Here is a 23,728-nt window from a genome sequence, read left to right on the forward strand (position 1 = left end):
CTACCAGCCAGTTCTGCTGATTGATGTTTTTATTTTTTATTTTATTTATTGGTATTTTCAGACAATGTCATAAATATTACAAACAACGTGCCGGTTGCTAATGAATACAACAAGTTTGGTACATCCATGTATATCCAACATCACAGTGAGTAGTGCATACGTGCATTGTTCTCCTCCATTTGTGAGCAGGTGGTAGGTCGTCCACTCAATGCAAAGCCTTATATGACGATACATTCAAAGGACACTATACACAGAAAGGGACACAGCTCAACCCTCCCTCCCATCTCATTCCTGCCTTTAGTCACGTTTCATTTGTCTAGATTACCCCGCTTGTAATAATACCTATCTCATGGCCTACATTACCTGCGGGCTCCATAGCATCTGTCTGCGTATACACTGCTGTCTCCTGTATCTCACCACTCTCCCCCTGCTGTACCCGAGCCCATGACACAAATGGTTCCCACATATCTTTAGGTCTGGACGCTTTTGGCATTAATCCCAAAATGTGGTTAATTGTGAATGTTCGAATGTTATATCTCTTAGCCATTTAGCCATTCTTTCATGCTGGGCATCCGTTTCCTTCCCCAATGTATTGCCACACATCTTTTAGCGAATAGCTGCAGTACAGCTTGTAGCTGCCTATTCTTTGCTGGCGAATCTTTTACGTAACCCAACAAACCCTAAATGGGGTCCGGAGCATCCTGTGTGCCTACGATCTCATGTAGTTTTGTAACACCATGAAAGGACTTGAATATTTAATGTGAGCATGTCAGAGCCTATTGCTTTATAAAATATGTATGTAAAATGTGTGCTTTAAAATCCACTTTAGGGCCCCCATTTTTTACAAAGTTTTCTTGGAGTGAGAATCTCCTTCTCGGCCCATTGCCTCTCTAGAAGAGTTTGGGATCACTCTCTTTGTTCACTAGCTACAATTTAGGGCAAGTATTATGTACCGCTAATTTCAAAGATAGCCTGCAGCCACTGCAAAAAAAGAAGGTAAGTACTCTCTTGATGAGCGCAGTTTATTTTTTACACCTCCACTCGGCCCAGGACATTACACTTTAGGTTTTATAAAAAAAACAAATTCTGCTGTACAATAAAACTTTCATTCATGGGCGATAGTGCCATGTAAAAGTAAATGATCATAAATCATAATCCATTTTCATTAAGAAATAATGTAAGTGACTAGCACAGTTATTCAATAAATGGTCTATATCAATTATTTAGTGCATACATAAATAATATTTTTTACTTATAGTTAGTTATTATATTAATCTTTTCTTGGTGAATTCCATTTCATCTTAATGTTTAAAAACATAGCCCCAATGTATTTTAGGGGGACGGCCAATGTGTGTGAGTAACGTCCATCAGTTGGCTATTAACTGTGTGACAAAAAATGCATTCTCACTTGGAATGTGCAAGTTCACATAATCAACTGCGGAGTGACAAGCAAGGTTACTACACTTGATGATAATATGTAAAAAGGTACCAAATGGTGATCTGAAGACAAGACTTGAAATGTGTTTGTATGGAGACGGAATGGTATGCTGGCTGTGTGCCGCATTCATTGTGACGACAGACATTATTGCAGCTGTACTGCAGCAACTAACGTAATGCTGCAGTTGGAGGTTCCGTACTGCCCCCGCAGAATGGGGAGGAGAGACGAGGCACTGAGGAAACCACCCCAATTTAATAAAAAACACACAAATCTCCATAAGGTACACTCAGGTGTAGAGAGCTTGTGGGTGTTTGCTCCACACTGAAATGTTAGAAAATCAGAAGAAATATTCACTGGCACACATTACTCAATCTAGATGTGTCCTGCTATGTCAGTGGGTTCTTTCACAGGTTGATGATCCTTGAGTTACCGTCATATGTTTAACAGTTATGGAGAACATTAAGACCTTGACATTGCTCAGACAATATTCCTAAAACCAGTCGTGGCTGGTGTTGGGGGAAAGTGGCAGGGTGGGGGGAGGCCGAGGGGACAAAACAAATAAACAGGTTAAAAAAAACTTACCTGAATCATGCCACATCGTCCCTCTTCTGCTCCATTGCAGGCACAGGCTCCCAGCCTGCCCTGATGCTGCTCTCACAGCCGGAGAGCAGCATCAGGAGTGGTCTAACCACGCTCAATGTGTGCTCCCAGGGAGACTGGGGGCCTGTGCCTGCTCTCTCCTGCCCAGCAAAGTAGCCTGGTTGGAAGGAGCTTCAATGCGCATGGCCTTTTGGCTGGCTTCAGACGTCCGGCGAAACTGACAAGCGCAATAAAGGTAGTGCCTAGCACTCCCACTCTGTGCTTGTCATCCTGTGGCACTGCCCCCAAGACTACAAGGTAGGTGAAAAATAAAACAATAAAAAACATGTTTTATTATCGTTTTATTTTTCAAATTTTGCTGCTGCTGGAGTGGGGACAGCGCTCCTCCGCCATAGTGGAAGAGCCACCCTGGATTCACATAGAACATTTTTCTTGCTGCTTTTCAAACCACCTCTGGGAGAATGCACATTCATAGATGCCTTTTAATATCTTAAGAGTGCGATATTAGCTAAACATCTTCTATATGTTCACTGATCACATTGTGCCTAAAACAATTTGCAATTAGCAATATGAATTAGGTATGCTTGTTACTATTGCACATTGCTTTTGCAGTAATGCCTAAGTCGCCTCCTTTATATTTTGTGATAGTTTTCAAAGCATAGCTGAATCCCCACCAGTCATAGAACTTTAAAAATAATGGCACTGTCTTTTTCTCATCATGTTCATGTGTGAATCAAAATATCATAGCTCTACAGTTTAAATCTGTTATAAAACCATGCCATGTATTCCTATGATTAAAGGAAGTGACTGAGGGTGAGATAGACAGTTTTGCAACTATTACAATTTGTGATGCTAAGCTTTTTTCTCCCAAGAATGTTTGGTATCGGCTTCCACAGGGTGGTACCAGTATGGGTTATGGTAGTGTTCTGTCCACTGTCAGCTGATTATACATTGCCTTATCATTTGTATTCATTTTTTGTTTCTTGACGACTTTGAATATGTGTTTTGAGCTCAGATCCTGCTTCTGCCCCCTGTGTTTTTCCTAGACCATACTGCCCTACCTTAGATATGCAGCATGTGGGCCTAAAAAGTGTGCTCTTCCTGGTTTCTTCTCAATGTAACTGATTGGAGCAATAGGCAAACAGAACATGGCAAGGATAAATGGCATTGACAGTTTCCTACATGCTTTGTTCTTATATAAAGTACCTACTTAATGGCAAAGACTTATTTAATAATTGAAGTTTCTTATTTAATTATTATTAGGATTATATCGATTGTTTCTCGTTTGCTGGACAGTCAATCATCTGGCTATTGCAGCTTTTTTTTACTTGGGGGAGTAGCCCCTAGTTTATTAATTCAGTTGCTAATTGACTTTCTTGTTTTTCATCATTTATCGAAAGGCACCATGACAATAGCACTACATAGAGTGAGGTATTCAAAGACGCAGTAAAATATTATTTGGTTGTAATTTACCTGAGAAAAGATAAATTTTTAATGTACAAAGCATACTGGGAGAAAGGTGTACTATGGAGTGAACTGAGTCATATGTATAATCTATCATTTGTCACACTATACTTCTTTGTATGCTATTGTTTTGTATTCGCTCCTATCCTATGTAACTAGTGCAACTGTTACATCCCCAACTATGTAAAGCGCTTTGATAGCTTTGGGTCAAGCACACGCTATATAAAACTCTACAAATAAATAAATTAAATTAAATTAAAATGAAAAAGCAGCCACCAACAGGACATTGTGTAGATTAATGTTCCTGGGTTGCTGTTTCTCTTAAATTAGAGATTATTGATCCTATGGGTATAAAATGAAGTACACCTAGTTTGACATTTTGATATGTCCAAAACATATTCACCTGACATGAAAAGTTATTACTGGTCTACATTTGCTAGGGAACCTAACATGGAAGGAGACCGAAAGACAAGAGGTCAATTATCAAAATCCATGTGTATTTTAATGACATCGTTTTTCCCATAACAATAGTTTGGCACATCCATTTCTATCACTTTGTTATTGTTAGAAATCATCGCAAATGGTAAATATTGGTGCACAGACACCATTCCACTAAAGTTCATGAGAACCAAGGCAATGTGTAAGTCTGTAATGTACATTATAATTAAATATTTTTTTCTATACACCAAGATACAACTTTATCCAGATACTCTGTTGATGTGCTACAATTATTAACACAGCAACAGGGTTATTATACCAAGACTATTATTCTCCTCTTAGAGTTTCAATGACACACTGAACAGCATGTTTACCCTCTGGACACACCCCACAAGAGTGGGAGAAAAAAGACAACTTATTGAGTCCTTGGGAAAAGACTGCTTCCACATGAACGTCTTTTAACACATTTTAGATATGTATCTATAACCATTTGGTAATCCTGCAAATAAAAGAACAGCCAGTCAATGTGAATAATCTTCTAATGAAATATCTGAAATATAATTTATACGTTAGTTAGAATGTCAGTCATGCATAGCAAAAAATACTTCTCCAACTACTAGTAAGTACACAAAGTACACAAGTGTATTTATTACATTTTGCAAGCACTTTGTTCTACATTTCAAAAACGCCACCATCAAGCTGTTGGCACAAGTATTTACAAAACAGATCAATTGTAATGCCTGCTACAAAGCATTCTTTGTGAAAATACAAACTCTAATACCAGAAAAAAAGCCAAAAGCATTAACATTATCATTACATGAGTTAAAGGGACATTATTTTAAAATTCATCACACACTGCTTTGACACAGAACTGAAACACTACATTACATAATTTTGAGATTCATATTACTTTTTTGCAAAAGAACTGTAATACTGCACATAAAAAACTGTTGAACCAGTAAGACAGCCAGCGTGTGTGAAACTCAAAGTATCTAAACCTACTGAATGCATCATCATGCAACAAAGAACTATAGTAATATCACTGTGCATTGCAAGGGCTGCTAAAGATTACCAAGGATGCATGATCAGTCATAGTACAAAGAAGAAATTCACTTCAAAATTGTATTAGGAATGCACTTACACTGAGAGAATTCACAATGGTCCAATAAGTGCAAAAAACTATAGATGATGTTTAACACTGGCAATGTTGTCTTGTCAGGCTACATAAATGTAAAGACACTTTACAGCATTCTTGCAATAGTAGCAGTTAAGCAAAGTAGATTAAAGAAACACCAAATTTGGTCCAATAATACTGATTGTTTTTGTTTGTTTCTATTACATTTTCAACATTCCTTTTATACAGGTACTTCTATTAAAGTCATATAATTTACCTTTCTTGAAAAACAAAGTCAAACATATCACTTCACTTTTAGACAGTAAACTTTAAGATGATCCTTCCTGCACGCACCTGTTGAACTTATTGGCAGGAAAGTTCTTAATCACACTTTTACACTGAGAAAACTATTGCCAATATGTTATACATTTAAATAATGTGTATATTTAGCAAGATGCAATTGCTCTCCATTTCTTAAAGCAAGTCAAAATGACTTCTTCTGATTGTATATTTATTGTGCATGATTGAAGTTGCCCAATGTTTCTGAGACTAAAGTCAAACCTTTTTCACCATAATTTGGATGCATGTCTGGCAATGGTACTCACATCTGCATGTCTGTTCAGGTACAGTGACCTTACTTGAAAAAGTTTTCTCAAGAGAACATTTGTAGAAAATGTCACCACTTCAGAGATGCTCATCTACAGCTAATATTCTCTCTACAGTTTCCCTAAGCTTACTGGCAAATATCCTAAGAAATATATCCCTAGCAAATTTAAAAGGATCTTTACTATTTTAGAAATTATTTCTGACTTTCCAAATGGTGCTCCAGTGGAAATCCCAATAGATGTACCCATTAGTTTGCATCATTTACATGTGCTGAAGTAAAGATAGGTATCGCCACCAACATATAGGCAGACTCAATTCAGCATAGAGGAAGCAATTGAGCAACAAGTTGACAAGTCATTAGTGAAGCTCAAAAAGAAGTATCACTCAGCTGGAAATGGTAGTCAAATGTTTACAGGAGATGATTGCTCTGTTACATCTTCACAGAAAAGACAATAGCTGAACATGCATATGCATCACAGTGAGCCAGTAGCTCACAATATGAAATTGCTCAACGGTTAGTACCTTATAGATGAAGATTATTTTTATCAAGTGCCCATAAATAACAGCATTGCCTAGACTGTTCTGAAGTACTATTTACCAATTTTAATGTGTGGCATTGCACCACTGGCTTTAATGTCCGCAAATTCAAACTTTCATTATGGTCCATACGTTGCCAATCCACAGTTAGCTTTTGCCAATGAAATTCATCAATATGTTACACAGTGATCTTCTAAAAACCATCACTTCAAAACACGCACCTGTATTTAAATTAGTTCAGAAAGCAAAACTAAAACATGTAAAAAAGTTATTTTTGTTGAAAAACACATAGGAAATGATGCAAAATGTGTTATACATAACATATATAAAGTGAATAAAAAATCAAACACATTTCTTTATATACCATTAATTAATAATTGTAGTTGAACACAGCCAAATTAGTCAATGAGGAAGCTTCATTGTAATTAATTTGGTCACAGACTTAATTGACAACCAATTAAGAAGTCTAGTGGTCCTCCACTAAGATTAGAATTTGTGGAGACACAAGTGTCACCCTTATTATCTTTTATGTGAAAAACACAGTATTTGTTATGGTTGTATGGTCTTCATTTAAACAAGAAGGTATTGAAAGGTTAGGAAGGAGAAGCATTTCTTATGTGTATGCATTAAGCCGCTCTTTAGAGCGAGTAGAATGAATGTCATGAAGTTCTTGCTCCTCCTTCGATTTAATGTCTTCATACTTTTGCATCCGGCAAGCATCTTTGACGTAGGCCCAGTTGGCAGAGAGAACCATAAGGTAGTGGACCTGCGAATAAGAATATAATGAATTACACATTTAAATATTTGCCTTCTTTATAATGCAACATTGTTTTTTAATTGAAAAAGATTTCACCTCAGTTATAAAACTGTATACCTGACAAATTAAATATCAGAGCAAACCAAATAAGGAACATTTTATTTTTTTTATAGAAATCTATTCATTGTACTGAATGATATTATGCACATTTTAACAAGTAATTGTGCCTTATGTGTCTATGAGGGCATGGTTAAGTAGAAATTAGGAAAAACTTTTTTTCTCAATTCTAGTTTGGACCCAGCCATATGTTATGTTATGTTATGTTATTTTGTATTTATAAAGCGCACAGATGCCACAGCCAAGCGGCGTCCCGGCGCTGTAAAGGACAAGCAACATAACAGCTGATGTATCGTGCCAGTCATAACCACTAAGCCAAAGGAAACAAAAATGTTTTCACAGCTTTTCTGAAAAGAAACAGGTCTGAGATAGACCGAATACTGACAGGCAGTGTATTCCAGAGGCCAGCTGCCAGAACACCAAATGAACGGCCGCCCATTCTGGCTCTTTTAAAACGAGGAACTTCAGCCAGAAATTGACCCGTTGAGCGAAGTGTTCTAGCAGGAGTGTAAAGGGAGATAGTCTGGGCTAGAATAGGGGGGGGAGGCAAACTTCAGAATCTTAAAAGCCAGGCACAGCACTTTGAATTTTATTCTCTGCCTAACGGGCAACCAATGAAGATCGGAAATAGAGTGCCTAGCCGAACAAAACTTAGGCAAACCAATCAGCATACGGGCGGACGCATTTTGCACACGCTGAAGGCGTGTAAGCTCTGCTTGATTGGTGCCCAATAGGAGGCCACTGGCATAGTCCAATCTGGAAAGAATCATTGCCTGCACTATAAGTTGCCTAGTGGGGGCGTCGAAGAATTTAAAGATAGGCCTAAAACTTTGAAGAACGCCAAAGCAGGTGCCCGCCACTTTCTTTGTATGGGGTGTAAATGATAAATTGGCGTCAAACAAAACCCCAAGATTCTTCACCTGGGTTGCCGGCGTAGGAGTAGGACCTAGCTCCGATGGCCACCAATCGTCTCCCCAAAGATGAGTTTCTTTGCCCAACACCAAAACTTCAGTTTTGCAAATAAGTCTTGACCCAGCTCCCCATCGGAATAGTTCAGCCCGAACTGCCAGGCCAGGTCCTCCCTCAACTAGAAAGTAGCATCCTAGGACCGGTCTTGGGGTATTCCCCCTCATCAGCTGGTCTAACTTGAATCCGGTGGCATAGCAAGCACGGAACCTACATCTGGGCATAACCTTCCCACTTAGGATGACAAACCAACCGTTTAAATGCAAAGCATCCTGCCCTACAGGCTGCTTAGAGCCTACCTGAGGGGTGATTGATATGTATTAAAAAGGAAGGTTTAGGCCTGGCAAAAGGTTTATTATGCCAGGTTGGCATTGCAGTATAAAACAGCACACACAGGCTACAATGGAAGGTCTGTGATATGTTTTAAAGTGCTACTTAAGTGGGTGGCACAATAAGTGCTGCAGGCCCACTAGTAGAATTACATTTACAGTCCCTGGGAACCTCTAGTACCACTTTACTAAGGAGTTACATGTAAATTATAAATGAGAGAGCACTGGCTAGCAGTGGTAAAGTTCACAGTGTCCTAAAAGCCAGCAAAAACGAGTTCAGAAAACAGGAGTGGTGAAGGCAAAAGGTTTGGGGGTGACGCTGCAGAGTGAACCAAGTCCAACACTTGTGTGATGCTTACAACATATTTTCCTCCAGGTTTTAATTTTGTAAGTCAATTGCTTTGTAGATTGCTGCAAACTGCAGATTTTAGCTCAAGAACAATAATTACCAGAATACAGATAATATTCATTGTTCTTCCAGGAAATAAGTGTACTCTAGATAAATAAAATTACTTGGCTTCACACTTTCCCATAGTGGGCTTTGGGATATGGGAATGGTCACCACTTTATTAAGAGCTATTTATGATGTTAGTAAAAACATGTAATATATCCTTTCAACCCACAATGAAAATGCCTGCGTGAATTACCTAGATGTTCCATGTAGCAAATAAGCAAATGTATTGGTTGAGAATGATAACCTCCTGCAAAAAGCATGCGAATGGCAATAGTGATATTTATGTCACCACTCAATTAGAATTTGTCTGGTTTCCTACTTTTCTTTGAGAATTAACCAAAAACCTGTATGGGGTCACTTCCAGTCTTCGAGTTGATTTCATCATAGATAGGGAAATGGTTTTCACTATGTATTATTTTGCTCAATATAGCTCTATTCACCTTAACTATCGGTCCCACTATCCTTCCATTCACTATACAAGCTTCTTGCAGCCCCGCTCTGCACTTTGATTAATCATTCCTTGTGTGGCTTCTAGGGCAATGCACCTTATTCACTTCTGCTCCCTAAACCCAGCTACATCTCCTTTCACTTGTTGACTGTATGCTTGCCATTGACCCTGTGCGGGGCTCCACTGCCTTTTGCCTTGGTTTGCACTTTACAGATATCACATACTTACCTACCTACTTCCATATATATTCAGAAATGATCACCTTCTCCAATAATTGTTATAATAAAAACCATCCCTTTGCATCCTTATTATTTTCCATCTTTGTTTACTGCCTTTTCATTCTTTTTGATTTCTTTGAAGGCATTTTAAATATACTAATATCCTTGCCTATCTCGTCTTTGTTGAGGGTTAAAAATCAAATCATATCAAATCAAAATCAGCTTTATTCGGTGCAACAAATCTCACCATAAAAGCATAAAAATATTCCTACATTTATATTATCATTTCTAGTTCATACAAATACAGTGAAAATAATTTAAAAATACATTTATAGAATGTTTAAAAACCATGGGACAGTCATTAAGCATGCTTAGAGGGCTAAAGGCAATAGAGCATTATAGGCTAATCAGGGGACGTAACATCCAATCTTGGGATATAAAGTGCTAGTGCACAAAGGTGTGTAGTAATACCTAAAGTGCAACATGTCACATCATATCAAGATTACATCAAAATTTACTTTATCCGATTTCATGACAGAGAAATCATAAAAGTGTCTAGCAGCAATCATGGATATACACATGGGAAAAAACCTTTAAAATACAATCTACAAAAATTTATAAAAGGTTTTAAAATGTAATAAAATTACAAAAGTTACATTGTAGCCCGGGACCTAATGATCGCCTTCAAATAGGTTGTAACAGCCAAAATAGTTGCCGGTGTTTCCAACATCTGTAATCTTAAAAGTGCTACCCTGCAGTATCTAATATTCCAGCTTTTAAGAATCGGTCTAAGGTACATCTGCCTGGGTATAGAAAAATATTTACAAAATAAAGTGCAGTGCATTGTTGATTGTAATGAAACATCATTACAAAGGCATGCAGGTATATTAGATGGCCAGACATTTACCACCGGAAATAAAACCATTCTAAAAAAGGTGCTAAGTCGAAAACGAGCCAAAGGCATACGGCTAAAACTATCCTGTACTGACAGCAAATATTGTTGAAGACCCAAGCCACTCAGGATGAGATGATGTGCCATTACAGTGTGTTTTGCTCTCTCTTTAGACCATCTTTGATCTTCGAGGAATTTCAAGCAGTATGCTTTCAAATCTTTCCTAGAAATATCCTCCAAGCTGCTTGGGTCCGTAAAATATGCAGGGTGCCCAATGGTGTTGGTTATCGTTTTTATATAATTAAACCACACCATGTCTTTCGCTCTCTCCAGTTTAAGGCAGTCCAAGATTACCTTGCTATTGAAGCCTTTCTCATCTGTGACCCACACCTTATGCCACAGTAATAATGGAACTATCTTAATGGTATCCGATATATAAGAGAGTCCCAATTCCTGATGGCAACTATAGGTGGCAGAAGAAATAGGGACTCCCAAAAGATAGCGGATAAAACTATTTTCACAAGTTTGTATGATATCAGGTTCTTCGATGACCCATAAACCGGCCCCATACAGCCCGGTAGAAACACATTTGGTCTTATAGACTTCCAAGAGTTCTTGTACAGGTCTTCCTCCTATTTTTTTAGCAAAATTTATAACTGCCCCCACTGCCCTGCTAAAATTCAGTTTTCTGGCCTTATTATCTGATTTCCATGTTCCCTTTTTGTCAAAAGTGATGCCTAAATAACAAAAGGTACCAGTATTTTCTACCTTTCTATTATCAATAAAAATATTGCATGTTGTACCTCTACTTTTACCACAACCCATGGTGAATGTCTTTGTTATATTTACTCTTAGGCCCCTCTCTTTCATGTAAATGACAAAACTATTAACCGCTCTTTGAAGGCCTAGTTGGGTCCTTGACATAATCACCGCATCATCAGCATAGAGTAAAACAGGGACGGGGGTGCCCCTAATGGTTGGATAGTCATTTTGATCTCTAATGAGGTGATGGCCCAAACTATTAATATAAAGTGTGAAAAGAAAAGGAGCCAATATACACCCCCGTATTCCCATAACGGACCCTCGCCCCTGCATTTCTATACATTTCCTTTATAAACAGAATTAAAACCCGGTCCACCTTAAGATCTTCTAAGGTGGTCCACAACATACCATGGTCAACTCCATCGAAGGCTGAACTCAAATCTACAAAGGTAAGAAAAAGTTTCCCCCTTTTTGCCTTAGTGTATTTATCTATAATCCGGGCTAGGTTCAATCCCTGCTCCATGGTTCCCATGCCTGGACGAAAACCATATTGTAGGTTGTTAAAAATCCTGCCTCACTCGCCCAGGTTTGGAGTCTATTAAGGATTATTCTCGCTGCAATTTTCAACAAAGCATCCAGGAGGGATTTAGGCCGATAGCAGCTAGGTTTGTTCCTGTTCCCCTTTTTAAAAATCGGTACCACTATCGCATCTGTCCACGTAGGAATGAGTTTAATCACGGAACTACTGTTTAATACCCTTGTTAATAATGGTGCCAGAGGTCAATATTTGATCTGTAGACATCCACTGGTACCCGGTCGGGGCCAGGTGCCTTTCCTGCCGCGCTCTCCCTAATGGCCCTTATCACCTCCTCCAAGGTAAAATTCAGTTCAAGAGGGAAAGCACCCTGATCGTCCACTGCTTGCCTATCCAAAACAGCTCCCGTAGATTTATAGAGATCCCCAAAGAATTCCACCCACCTTTCACCCCTAATAGCCACATCTATGACATCTGCTACTCTATCCTGATAGAAAGGAGCGTTTACAGCTTTCCAAAAGCTATTATTGTCCCTCCTTACACAGGCCTGATGTAAATTTTCCCAAGCTCCTTTCTTTAACTGGGTTTTACGCTTTTTTCGGGCTAAGTGGTAGGCAGTCCTTGCGTTTTTAATGTCCTCCTTACATTTTGGTATTGCATGCAAGATCCTTTTAAGATGTGTATGGGCTCTAGAACAATCACTATCGAACCAACCCTTTGCTCTCGGTCTCCCACAGTTTATTTCCCTCCTCAGGAGTCTATGGGCTTCCTCTGATATCTTTAAGAAGGCAAAGTAGACATCGGGAGCAGCACTTCCCTGTGTGAGGCATATTTCCCATTCAGGATGAGTTTTAGTAATGAGACTATGCAGGAATGCTTCAGGTTCTACACTATCCCATTTTAGGGAATAACCATTTGTGGTCGCCAATCGCACCCCATAATCATAAGATGCATGGCTCTTGCTTTTTATATAATTTCTCCGAGCAGACAGCTTTAGGCTAATTGGATAATGATCACTCATGGAGATTTCCTCTGTTGTACACCCCTGAATACTGGAAGCATATCGCTTAGAAAATACAGCAAAATCAATAGTAGAAGTACAACCTCTCCCATTAAAAGTTGGATAAAAAGGTGTGGAGTTCATACAAAGCTCATTGGCAAAACCTAGGTCAAATTGATATAATATATCGTTAAACATCTCCTTGCTTTTGTTATGCATAAAATGCGAGGAATTATCCTCTTTGTCTTCCCCTAGACCGCAAATGCCCTGTTCACAGTTCACACAAAGGGAGCAATTGAAATCCCCTACCCATAATAAAGGCATATCGCCTATCATGGTTTCCTCTATAGTTTTTAACATGTTACTTAATTCCCTAAAGACAGTCTTTTTTCGATCTGTTGGAACATTGTTATAAAAGTTCACTATAACTACCTCCTCATTCCATTTTAACTTCAATTTTAAAATCTGAAAAAACTCAGAACAATGCTTAATCCTAACATTAGATACCCCAGCCTCCATTGAAATATAGATACACAACCCCCCCCTTATTACAGCCATGATTAGTAATAGTTTCTGGAGTATGGAATGTACTAAAGCCCTGAATATGAATATCCCTCTCCAGCCATGTTTCTTGGAAGCATAGTATATCGTACTTTTCCACAAAAAGTATCCATTCAGGGTCATGTACTTTAACTGCTAAGCCTGCGATATTCCAGCTCAAGATATTACAAGAGCATACTTCCTCCATCTCTATCTCTTTTTCCTTATCCATTGCTCTTTGAGATGTCCTTAGCTGACCAATGTTAACTATCTTATCGGTAGTACCTAGGTGATGGTCAGTGTAGACATCATCACACTGGCTACTATCAATCGCCGGTGGTATCCCTTTAATGTTGAGGGTTAAAACGTTATGTTTCATTGTACACAGTTGCTCTAAACATGCATATCAAACACACTGTTATTCACTAGTCTGCGTCTGCTCTTTGCTGCCACCTTCTAAATACATCTCCTGGTCGTCCTAATTATTTGTTCTGGCCTCTCCCTGGAGAGTGTAGGACCAAAAAATCATATATTCACACTTGCCATCATTCTGTAACCAAAATGAGAGAAGATTTTTTCAGGTTTCAAAATCCTTCATTATCGTCATGATAGTGAAATCCCAAACAACATAATTAGACCTGTTCCCCTGTCATATCTTCATGGAAAATTGCACCACCTGTTACCCAGACAACAGGCCTGGAATCCAGATATGTGCTGTCGCCTCACGCGATGGCCCTTGTCAACAGGGGCAACCTTTCCTGACATAGACCTTTGAAAACGAAAGGGGTTTAAGATTACAGCCCCGAGAATGAATTACATATTAAATTACCAGTCTAGGGTTGGAAAATGCTATCCCAGCTGGCATGAATAGTGCCCCTCTCCAATACTGAAATAGCGAGCCTGCCCATGCCCCTCAACCATGGCCTACAGAACCCTCTTTCCGCTGTTCCTGAACTCGATCCCTAACAAACAGCTCCAACAATGCCCCGGATTGGTAATCTGTAGAGTGGGAAAGGTTGCAGTCCACGTGGCCACTGCTCACTGATTTAAACAATTACTTAAAAGGTACCAGATAGCACATGAAATGTTACGATTAGACACACAACAAACGCTGAATTGTCGCAGTCAGCAAACTACCCACTTCGCAGCACTGCTAAAGAGGATTCTAGAAATCTGAAATGCAGTGCACCAACAGGCCCTTTTATGATGTTGATATTTTGTAAAACAGAAATCGAGTATCTTCACAGCAGGACGATTAAGTAAGAGCTTAAAACATGAACTCAGTTTGAGTTGTTGAACCCAAGGACAGATGTTCAACAGGTGCACAGTGTCAGTTTCCAAGTGAAAGTGAAAAGCCTATCCAATTAGTGTAATGAAAATTAAAATGGTCAGATCTGATGCAAGGTTACCAGAACATGGAATCAAAGCCATTTAAATGAGTTGGAGGCATGTATCTTTTGGTTCCGGTGCAGCAGAGGGGCAATGTACTCCTGACGAAACCAGCCTTTGCCACACAGCCATGAAAACATACTTATATCGCAAGTGAGTCTTTTAAAAAGTGTAAAAGAAAGTGCTACAGCACAACTTACTTTTTAGGAGCCTCGGGCAGACATGCACATTGCAAGAAAGTGGGTTATTATTTCCAATGGGCGGTCTCCCACTTCAAGGAATGAAATACTAGCTTGTCGTGGTAAACCCCAAAAGTAACAAAATTAACCTGAGCTCGGCCCATAGTAGATATGGCACAGAGCAGACAGCCTTAACGAAGTGCAATGAGTAAGGTATTTATTCAGTGCCAAAACAGTAAAAAGTCCGACAATAAAACAATACAAATACTAAACTGAATTTGAAAAACATAGTACATTTTGAGGAAATTGGCACCAAAATAGTAAAACTCTACTAAGGGGAACTGGGGATATGATTTTTTAAAATGTTTTAAGTAAAAATACAACCAAATAGCACTAAGAGCTAATGATTGTTTATATTCACAGTAGACTGGGACCTAGGTACAGTTTGAGTCCTACCGCTATGGATCACAATGTCAGATACACCAAGCTGGATGCGCCAGTTCAAGCATTTTACCTTTTGTTTAATATGCAAAATGGAGAAGAAAGTCTTTAGTGTGGGGGGGCAAGGTAGCAGACTGTATCCTGAGACGTCAATTCAAAGCGAAATTGGATAGCCGTAGGGCAAAATTCCGCTGTAGTATTTGATTTAGGCATGAACAGCTTAGAGCAGGAGAAAATCAATTTCTCATCCACCGAGGGCCTATCTTCACTCACATACTTTTCAAGCCTTCAGCTGGTCAAAGTTTTCTCGTTGGAACTAGGGGCCATATTAGCAAGGAATTGGATAATCATTGCAACGCGCGCTTAGCGCTGTATTTTTCATCGCCGGCTATCGCTGGTTTAGATCACGGAAATAACGCGGTATTATCAACGCTTATCTCCAAGGCGATAATAAGCCAGCGATAGCGACGATTCTCCATCAATAACGCGGGAATTCTAGCGATGAATTCTCATCGCTAAGAAAAAGGTCGCTAATAGGCAGGTGAGGATTCAGCCGTAGAATCCACCTCCCATAGAAAACAATGGCTAAGTCAGGATTTTAGCAGGTGTTAACATCCAGCGATAATCACGGTTAGTGTGAGTTTTTTCATCGCTTTGCAGTTATTGCTAATAGGGAGAAGTTGTTTTAGCGACTTCTTCCTATTACTTTTAGTGAGGAACGCCCACTTTGCATGTCATTAGCGATAAATATCGCTGACATGCAAAGCGGTAAAAAAACGGCAGCTATCACCATTAAGCTTTTGCTAACAGTTGTTAGCAATAGCTTGCTAATAGGGCGATAAAAATATCGCCGCTTTATCGGCAAAAAGTGCAGCTAAAGCGGCGATACTGCCCTTGCTAATATGGCCCTTAGTCTCTGAAATGGAGCTCCTTTTCTTCCAGAGAGGCATGAAAGGAGACTATCTCTGATGAGGGCTGTACGAGGCCCAATATCTTTTCACTGAGTGGCCGCTGAAACGGATTTGCTGCTGCTGAGAGGTTTCAAGCAGGATAAATCGGTTTCTTCAGCCCACCTTAGTTGCTCTTTTGCCGGAGCGTCTCTGGGGGTTGCTGCCAGTCCCCTGATGAATGTAGGTCATAATGTGTATCAGTCCCAAAACTTTGCTCAGGTAAACCCTTTTCCTTAGTTATTTACCTAAGGCTCTCAGACGTTAGGGGAGGCTCTTAAGACTACAGCGCTTGAACCAGCAACAACCTTGAGCAGGGTCCAGTGCAGGCCCACTTAGGACGTGGCAGCTAAGGAACCAGGGAAAAAAGAGGGTCTTAAGCTTTTTCGTGTCCCTGTAGCTCACAGGAGATAAGGTTACTGACCACATATTTTTCCTGGACACAATAGAGTACAAATCCAGTCTTTTAGAACCCTTTTCGGATTACAGCAAGCAGGGGCCAGTCCTTTCCTGATCTTCCGCAGGTCCAGAAAGAGTTTTGATGTTATTTCTAGCATACTTTGGATATACCTAATTATTAATTATTAATTCAAATCCCCATTTGACCTTCTCCTTTCAAATTTATTCATGCAATCTCTGATTTTCTAATTCTTGATGTGCCAATGTTACTAGTCAGGATATAGACGCACTGTGAGAGCTCCGTGAGTGTCTTGGACCTGAGTCATGAGCACACACTGCTAGTGTAGAATGGAGAGGGCCATGGTACTATGCAAATGAGCCTGTGCTCGGTCAGTTGTGTATGTAGACTGTGTGGTGAAAGATTATTTGTGTTTGTACAACACAAATTATCATTCCAGATAATTACTCTCCACAACACACAATCTCATTCCACATAATTCCAAGACCCTCAATAGCACATAAACATTATCCATATAATTCCACTGCACATCATACCACATACTTCCACTACATAAATCCACTCTACACCAGACAACATAATTCCACCACACACAATTCCAATACAACCCGCATAATTCCACTGTACACCACATACATCCACTCCAATACACTCCAAACCAAACAACATGTGTAAAATACATTGTCATTTACAACACATACATCCACTCCACTCCAAACCAAAACACATGGGTAAATGACATTAGGGAATATTCTCAAGAACGTGCGATAATCATCGCCAACCGAGGCTAACGCAACTTCACATAACGCCGTCTATCGTGGGAAACTAACGCCGTGTTAACGGTGTATTCTCAACACGCTGGCAACAGGTGATAGTTCCCCGATAACGCGCCAAATGTCAGCGTTAAGATTACCGGGACGCCGATAAAAAAGGAAACCCGAACGTGAAAAAAGTTGCGATGGGCCCAACAGCGATAAAAATATCAATGATAAGCAGCGCCAGGCTTGTTATTCCCACGTCAAGAGGGAAAATTCACCATAAAAGCTGCAAATAAAAAAAGAAATAAACCATTTCGGAGGAGGAGCCTAGCGCGCAACCAAGATGGACGCGTAGGCACAGGGCTCCCGAGACCCTCGCAGCCTCCCACGTCTATCCTGGCTATAATCCTGCTATTTTGAAGGAATATTACGGGTGAACCGAAGCTGAGGTGATTCCCGTTTTCGGAACTTAAATCGGACTTTGGGAACTCGACTTATTCTGTACTCCAGAAAGAGGCCTGCCCCGTGGCGCCACCCCGGACTCGGGTTGGCACTGTCCCCGAGCTCCAATCGAACAACAACGGTTCCAGAGTCTTGGGCGGGCCCGTCCCCCCCTGGTTTCACTTTCGTTTTTGACTTTCCTCTACGAGTCTGGTGGCGGGCGCTCGCAGTCGCTCTACGTTTGGACCGATCTGGGGCTGTCGAGTGGCATTGACAAAGGGGGCTGTCCATCACTCAGGTGGACTCCCCAGGGTGATCGCTACGCCTAACAGGTATACTGGATCTGCTCTCCCTGCTGTGTAATGGCGGCCCGGCTGGACGGTGACAGGCAAAAGTCTAGAGCTACCCAGAGGGGTGGCTACGTGCAAACGAACAACATGGACCGCTATGCCCAGCAGAAGGGATCTCCCGGTTCGAGTGGGCTTTCGGATGCGGCCAAGAAGGGCCCGTCACCCTCGACGGAATTGACACTGCATGATGTCATGGGTGCCATCGATGCCATGAAGGCTTCGGTCGGCCAGCAATTCGACTCGCTGGCCCACAAGCTGGACACCGTGTTGATCGATGTCAACTTGCTTAGGGCAGACCTGTCGAAAACCAGTGAAAAGGTCAAATCACTCGATCTCACGACATCGGGCCTCAAGACGGATGTCTCTGAACTGCAGACGGAGATCCGCAGTTTGCGGGCCCTCAGCGACCTCTCTGTTAAGAGACTGGAGGATTTTGAAAGCAGGGCCCGGCGGAATAACGTGCGCATCATCGGTGTGCCGGAGAAGTCGGAGGATGGGCCGGTCGATCTCTTTGTGGAAGATCTGATCCTGAACAAACTAGCGCCGAAAGGCCTCAGCAAATTCTTTACGGTGGAGCGGGCACACAGAGTTCCGGGGGGCCGGCCGAGGCCTGGGGCCCCACCGCGACCTATCATTGCCAGGATCTTCAACTTCAGGGACCGTGACGCAATCCTGCAGGCCTCCCATGTGAATGGCCCGACGAAGTATGAAAGTGTGGACATCAGTTTCTATCCTGATTTTACACAATCGGTACAAAAACAGCGAATGGGATTTACGACTGTCAAGCGGCGGCTGAGGGACATGGGTTTGAAGTACTCTATGCTTTTCCCGGCCAAGCTACGTATTGAACTGGAGGAACGGACTTATTTTTTCGACCGGCCCGAGGCGGTTGAGGACTGGCTTGACACCTTGCACCGTCGGCGCGGCGGGGAGGAACGAGCCGAGGATGAGGGTGGTGGATCAGCGGATCAAGTGTGAACGAATGACTGGTGGTTCCTAGACAATTTTGTGTTCACCTCCAACTTGGGTTTGATGTATTGTTTTTTCTTCTTTAGGATTGTATCACCCTTCCTTCATCATTGGGAGGCTGCGGGGTATCTGGTGAGATTCTTCCTCCTCGGGGGGTTTTCTTTCTTTCCGTAGAGTAGGTTCATGTTGGGGCGACAGGCACACTGCGAGTTGGGGTGGCTTAATGGTCTTGTGCAGGGGTGCAGGGTGGGGGGGTGTGTAATGGGAGTTGGGGGGGTGGTGGTAGGGGAGTTGTTTTTGTGTGGCGTTTGTTTTGTACCAGGCAACCAGTGTGCTGCTTTTTGCTCTCAACGTGGGTGAGGTGACCGTTGTGGTGGAAATGGGGGGTAGGGGATTGCACATTTTAACATGGAATGTCAATGGTTTGGGGGACCGATTGAAGCGAGGGGTGGTGCTACAATATCTGAAACGTCTCTCTCCTGATGTAGTTCTGTTGCAGGAGACGCATTTGGTGGGACACTCATGCCATGCTATGAATAGAAGGGGCTACCGTTTGGTGGCCCACTCTGGTTTTACTACCGGCTCCAGAGGGGTGGGCATTTTGGTTCGATCCTCTCTCCCACTGGAAATTGATGAGGTGATGCACGACGACCGGGGGCGTTACGTGGTGTTGGTTGGCCGGTGGGAAGGACAGACTTTGTGTTTGGTTTCAGTTTATGTCCCCCCTGGGTTGCAAACCACCACCTTTGCGGACTTGGGAGGGTTGCTGCTTGGGCTCCCGGAGGGCCTCCTGCTGGTAGGTGGCGACTTCAATTCTGTGGTATCGGGTAGAGAGGATCGGCACCCTCCCAGAGACCTCCCCGGGGCGCACTCTTGGCTGGGTGGCTTTATCGACACTATGGGGCTTGTGGACTGTTGGAGATCGATGCATCCGGGGCTCGCCCAATTTACATTTCACTCTGGCGCCCACGGCTCCTTATCTAGATTGGACTATGTGCTGATGCCGGCCGCCCAAGCTCAAATGATCGGGGAGGTCAGACATCTGGCTCGTGGCATCTCTGATCATTCCCCGGTCCTGCTACACTTAGATGTGGTCTTGGGGGCAGGGGGGAGGGTGGCACCGATTAATCCCTGGTATTTGCATGACCCCACAACTCGTGCCCTTTTGGTTAAGTCTCTTGACCGTTATTTTGTAGAAAATCAGGGTTCAGTCTCATCGGCCGTAACATTGTGGGAGGCTTTCAAGGTGGTCATCCGTGGGCAGGCCCTATTCTTGATCTCCCTTGCTAAGAGACGTAAAACTGAGAAGGTGGTACGCCTGGAGTCTGACATAACTGACTTGGAAGAGGATCTCGGGCGGAGGGTCACACGGGATAAACTCCATGCCCTTTGCCTTAAACAATCGGATTATAGGGCGTTGGTTACGGATGCGGCCAAGCTCGCTAGTCGGTAACAACAGGGGCGCTTGTATGATGTTGGTGAGAAGGCTGGAAAGTTGATTGCATGGCTGGAGAGGAGAGAGCGAGCGAGTCGTGTGGTCCCGGTGATTGTGCGTGCTGATGAAGTGAGTGTTACGGATCCGGGGGAGATTGTGAGCTGTTTTGCGGACCATTTGCGTGACGTCTACTCTCCGGTCTCGGAGAGGCCAGAAGACGACTCTCGTCAACTGCTACGAGATATTGCATTGCCGTGCCTCTCTGTCGATGATAAAGAATTGCTGGATGCGGCGTTGACGAACGATGAGATAGCATCGGCGATTCGCTCGGTCCGTTCAGGAAAGGCTCTCGGCCCTAACGGCCTTCCGATCGAGCTTTACAAGCTTCGTCCAGATAGGCTGGCACCTTATCTCCGCGAGATGTTTATTGCATCCCGAGAGGCCGGCTCCCTTCCGCGTGATCAACGTCTAGCGACTATTGTGGTGATCCATAAAGAGGGCAAGCCGCGTGATTGCTGTGCGTCTTATAGGCCTATCTCACTCCTAAACGCTGAACCTAAGATTCTCGCTAAAGTGCTCGCTAATCGTTTGATTAAAGTCATTGGTGACCTGGTACATCCGGACCAGTCTGGTTTTATTCCGCACCGCAACACCGCGCTGAACCTGCGGCGCCTCCACGGAGTCCTCGCGAGAGTTGATTCTATTCAGGAGCCCGCCATTTTGGCATCCTTAGACGCCACGATGGCGTTCGACACGTTGGAGTGGTCGTATCTCTGGGCGGCGCTGGCTAAGTTTGGTTTTGGACCTGGATTCATTGGATGGGTGAAGTTGTTATACGTGGAACCGCTGGCGCAGGTGGTGGTGAATGGTAGAGTTTCTACCCCCTTTTTGCTTGGGAGGGGCACGCGGCAGGGCTGCCCCCTGTCCCCGCTTCTTTTTGCTCTCGCGTTGGAGCCCCTGGCGGCGTGGCTCCGGTGGGAACCCTCCATGACGGGTATTCGGTGGACACCGACGTTTGAGGATCGCGTGTCACTCTACGCAGATGATATTTTGCTCTTTCTCACCTCCCCGCGGAAATCGTTGATAGTGTTATTTGATGTATTAAACTCCTTCGGTCGCAATTCAGGGCTTGTCATTAATTGGGTGAAATCCTGTGTTTATGTGCTGGTTGGCGACCCCCCTTTTCTCCCTCGTGGCTGTCCGATTCAGATTTCACATTCTGGATTTAAATACCTAGGTATCCACGTGTCCCTGGATCCGGCGGTCCGTTATGCTCTGAATCTGCTGCCCCCGCTCCAGCGGCTGCGGGCAGATGTTGCTCGTTGGCGGAAGCTCCCGCTATCGCCGCTTGGCCGGGCAGCCTTATTCAAAATGATGTCTCTTCCACGCTTCTTGTATGCATTGCAGAATACGCTGGACGTGGTGCCCGCCCGATATTTTAGTGAGGTAGAGAGCCTACAGAGGCAACTAGTTTGGGATGGGAGACCGCGAATTGCTCTCGCTAAATTGACCCTTCCGTGGTATGACGGTGGCATAGCTCTCCCTGATATTAGAAGGTATTATTGGGCGTCCCAGTTGGTGGCGGTGAACCATGGGACATATGGCCCGGCGGTGAACCCCGCGTACGAGATGGATAAGCTACTGTTGCCGGGCAGAGATTTCAATAGGGCGCTTTATTCTACGAAGGGAGGCACTAAATTGACAGGTCCTACGAAAAATGCAGTGCGTGCCTGGCACTGCGCCACCCCCGCTACGGGATGGACGGGCCGTCTGTCTTGTGCGACTCCACTGTATGCGTCTGATGCGTTGGGTGGTTTATGGCGTACTAAGGGCTTTGAGAAGTGGGATTTGATTGGAATTAGTCGTGTGGGGGATCTCTGGACGAAGGGCGCTTTTAAAACGTTTGAAGCTCTTCAGACGGAATATAAGCTGAGCGATATGGAGTTCTTTCGCTATGCGCAGATGCGCCATGCGCTACTTTCCGCTTTCCCGAATCCTGCAGATATCCCTGAAGCCTCCCTGTTGGAAGATCGTTTACTTGAGGGTTACCTGCCAGATAGTACTATTTCCCTGATCTACAAAAAACTGATCAATACTCGAGCGGACCTCCTCACACATTTGCGAGAGGTCTGGGTCGCCGATGGCCTAGAATTGGATGATGAGGACTGGGTCGCGGCCATAGCCTCACCGAGGGAGGTTGCCATACCGGCTCGCCTTCGATTTGTGCAGTTAAAGATATTACATAGGGTCTATGTCACCGGCCCCCGCTTGCTTCACATGGGTTACACAAGTGATGGTTTATGTCGGCGTGGTTGTGGCCTGCTTGGTACTTTTCTTCATATTCTGTGGGAGTGTCTGAAGATGCTACGTTTCTGGACCGGTGTGCATGCAGTGATGGCGGAGGTTACGGGTGTGGCTCTGCTCCCTGAGGCTCGGCGATGTGTGTTGAATGTGTGGGAACCGACTGACTGCGATGTGGCACAAGAACGCTGGGTGACTTTGGGCAACATGATCGCTAAAAGAGACATTGCACAGCTCTGGGGTTCCGGTAGGCCCCCCACAGTTACGAAGTGGAAAGAGAATATGGATTGGTGCATGTTCCGAGAGAAGACGGTTTACGTGGCCAGAGGCAAACCTAAGAAATGGAGTAAGATGTGGGGTCCCTGGAATTCCTACTGTGGGGATATATGCACCCCCCCCCCGTGGTGGTCACACCAGACGTAACGATGTCCCCTTGACTTTGATGTTCCTGGTCTTTTTCCCCTTTCGCTTTGCAGGATTGGTGACCGATCTTTTCCCTGCCCCCCCCCCCCCCCCTGCCCTTCTTAACGCGAGTAACTGTGTAATGGGCTGCATTGTCGCTGTTGTCCCTCGCTCATGAGAGAGCAAGTCCCTGCTAATGGAGTTCTTCTGCCTGGTCTAAGTTTCCTTTTGTTGTTTTTATTTATAAAACAGTTAATAAGAAACCTTTCTGTAGTGCTGGGTTCAGTTGTGGGCGGCTGCAGCCGCTACGCGTGCGGTTCGCTCCTGCTCTCATGATTGCTGTATTATTGTTTTCCTCCCTTTTTTCTACGTTAGCGGCCGGCCCAGGCGGTTGTAGGCCCATGACTGTGAATATTTGATGTGTAAATAAAGGTTTAAAAAAAAAAAAAAAAGAAATAAAAACAAAACCCAAACAACTGAGAA

General features: G+C 43.1%; 1 protein-coding gene across 1 annotated transcript in view; it reads right to left on the bottom strand.

The window, feature by feature from the left end:
- Positions 1 to 4,560: 4,560 nt before the first annotated feature.
- GPM6A (glycoprotein M6A) overlaps positions 4,561 to 23,728 on the bottom strand; it is a 573,449-nt gene continuing 554,281 nt past the window's right edge. Inside the window, exon 7 of the mRNA XM_085641856.1 lies at positions 4,561 to 6,963. Coding sequence (XP_085497982.1) covers positions 6,811 to 6,963 — 153 coding nt within the window. The 3' untranslated portion in view covers positions 4,561 to 6,810. The remainder of the gene's footprint in view (positions 6,964 to 23,728) is intronic.

The sequence above is a fragment of the Triturus cristatus genome, chromosome 2_2, assembly GCF_964204655.1.
Source record: "Triturus cristatus chromosome 2_2, aTriCri1.1, whole genome shotgun sequence".
Classification (NCBI taxonomy): domain Eukaryota; kingdom Metazoa; phylum Chordata; class Amphibia; order Caudata; family Salamandridae; genus Triturus; species Triturus cristatus.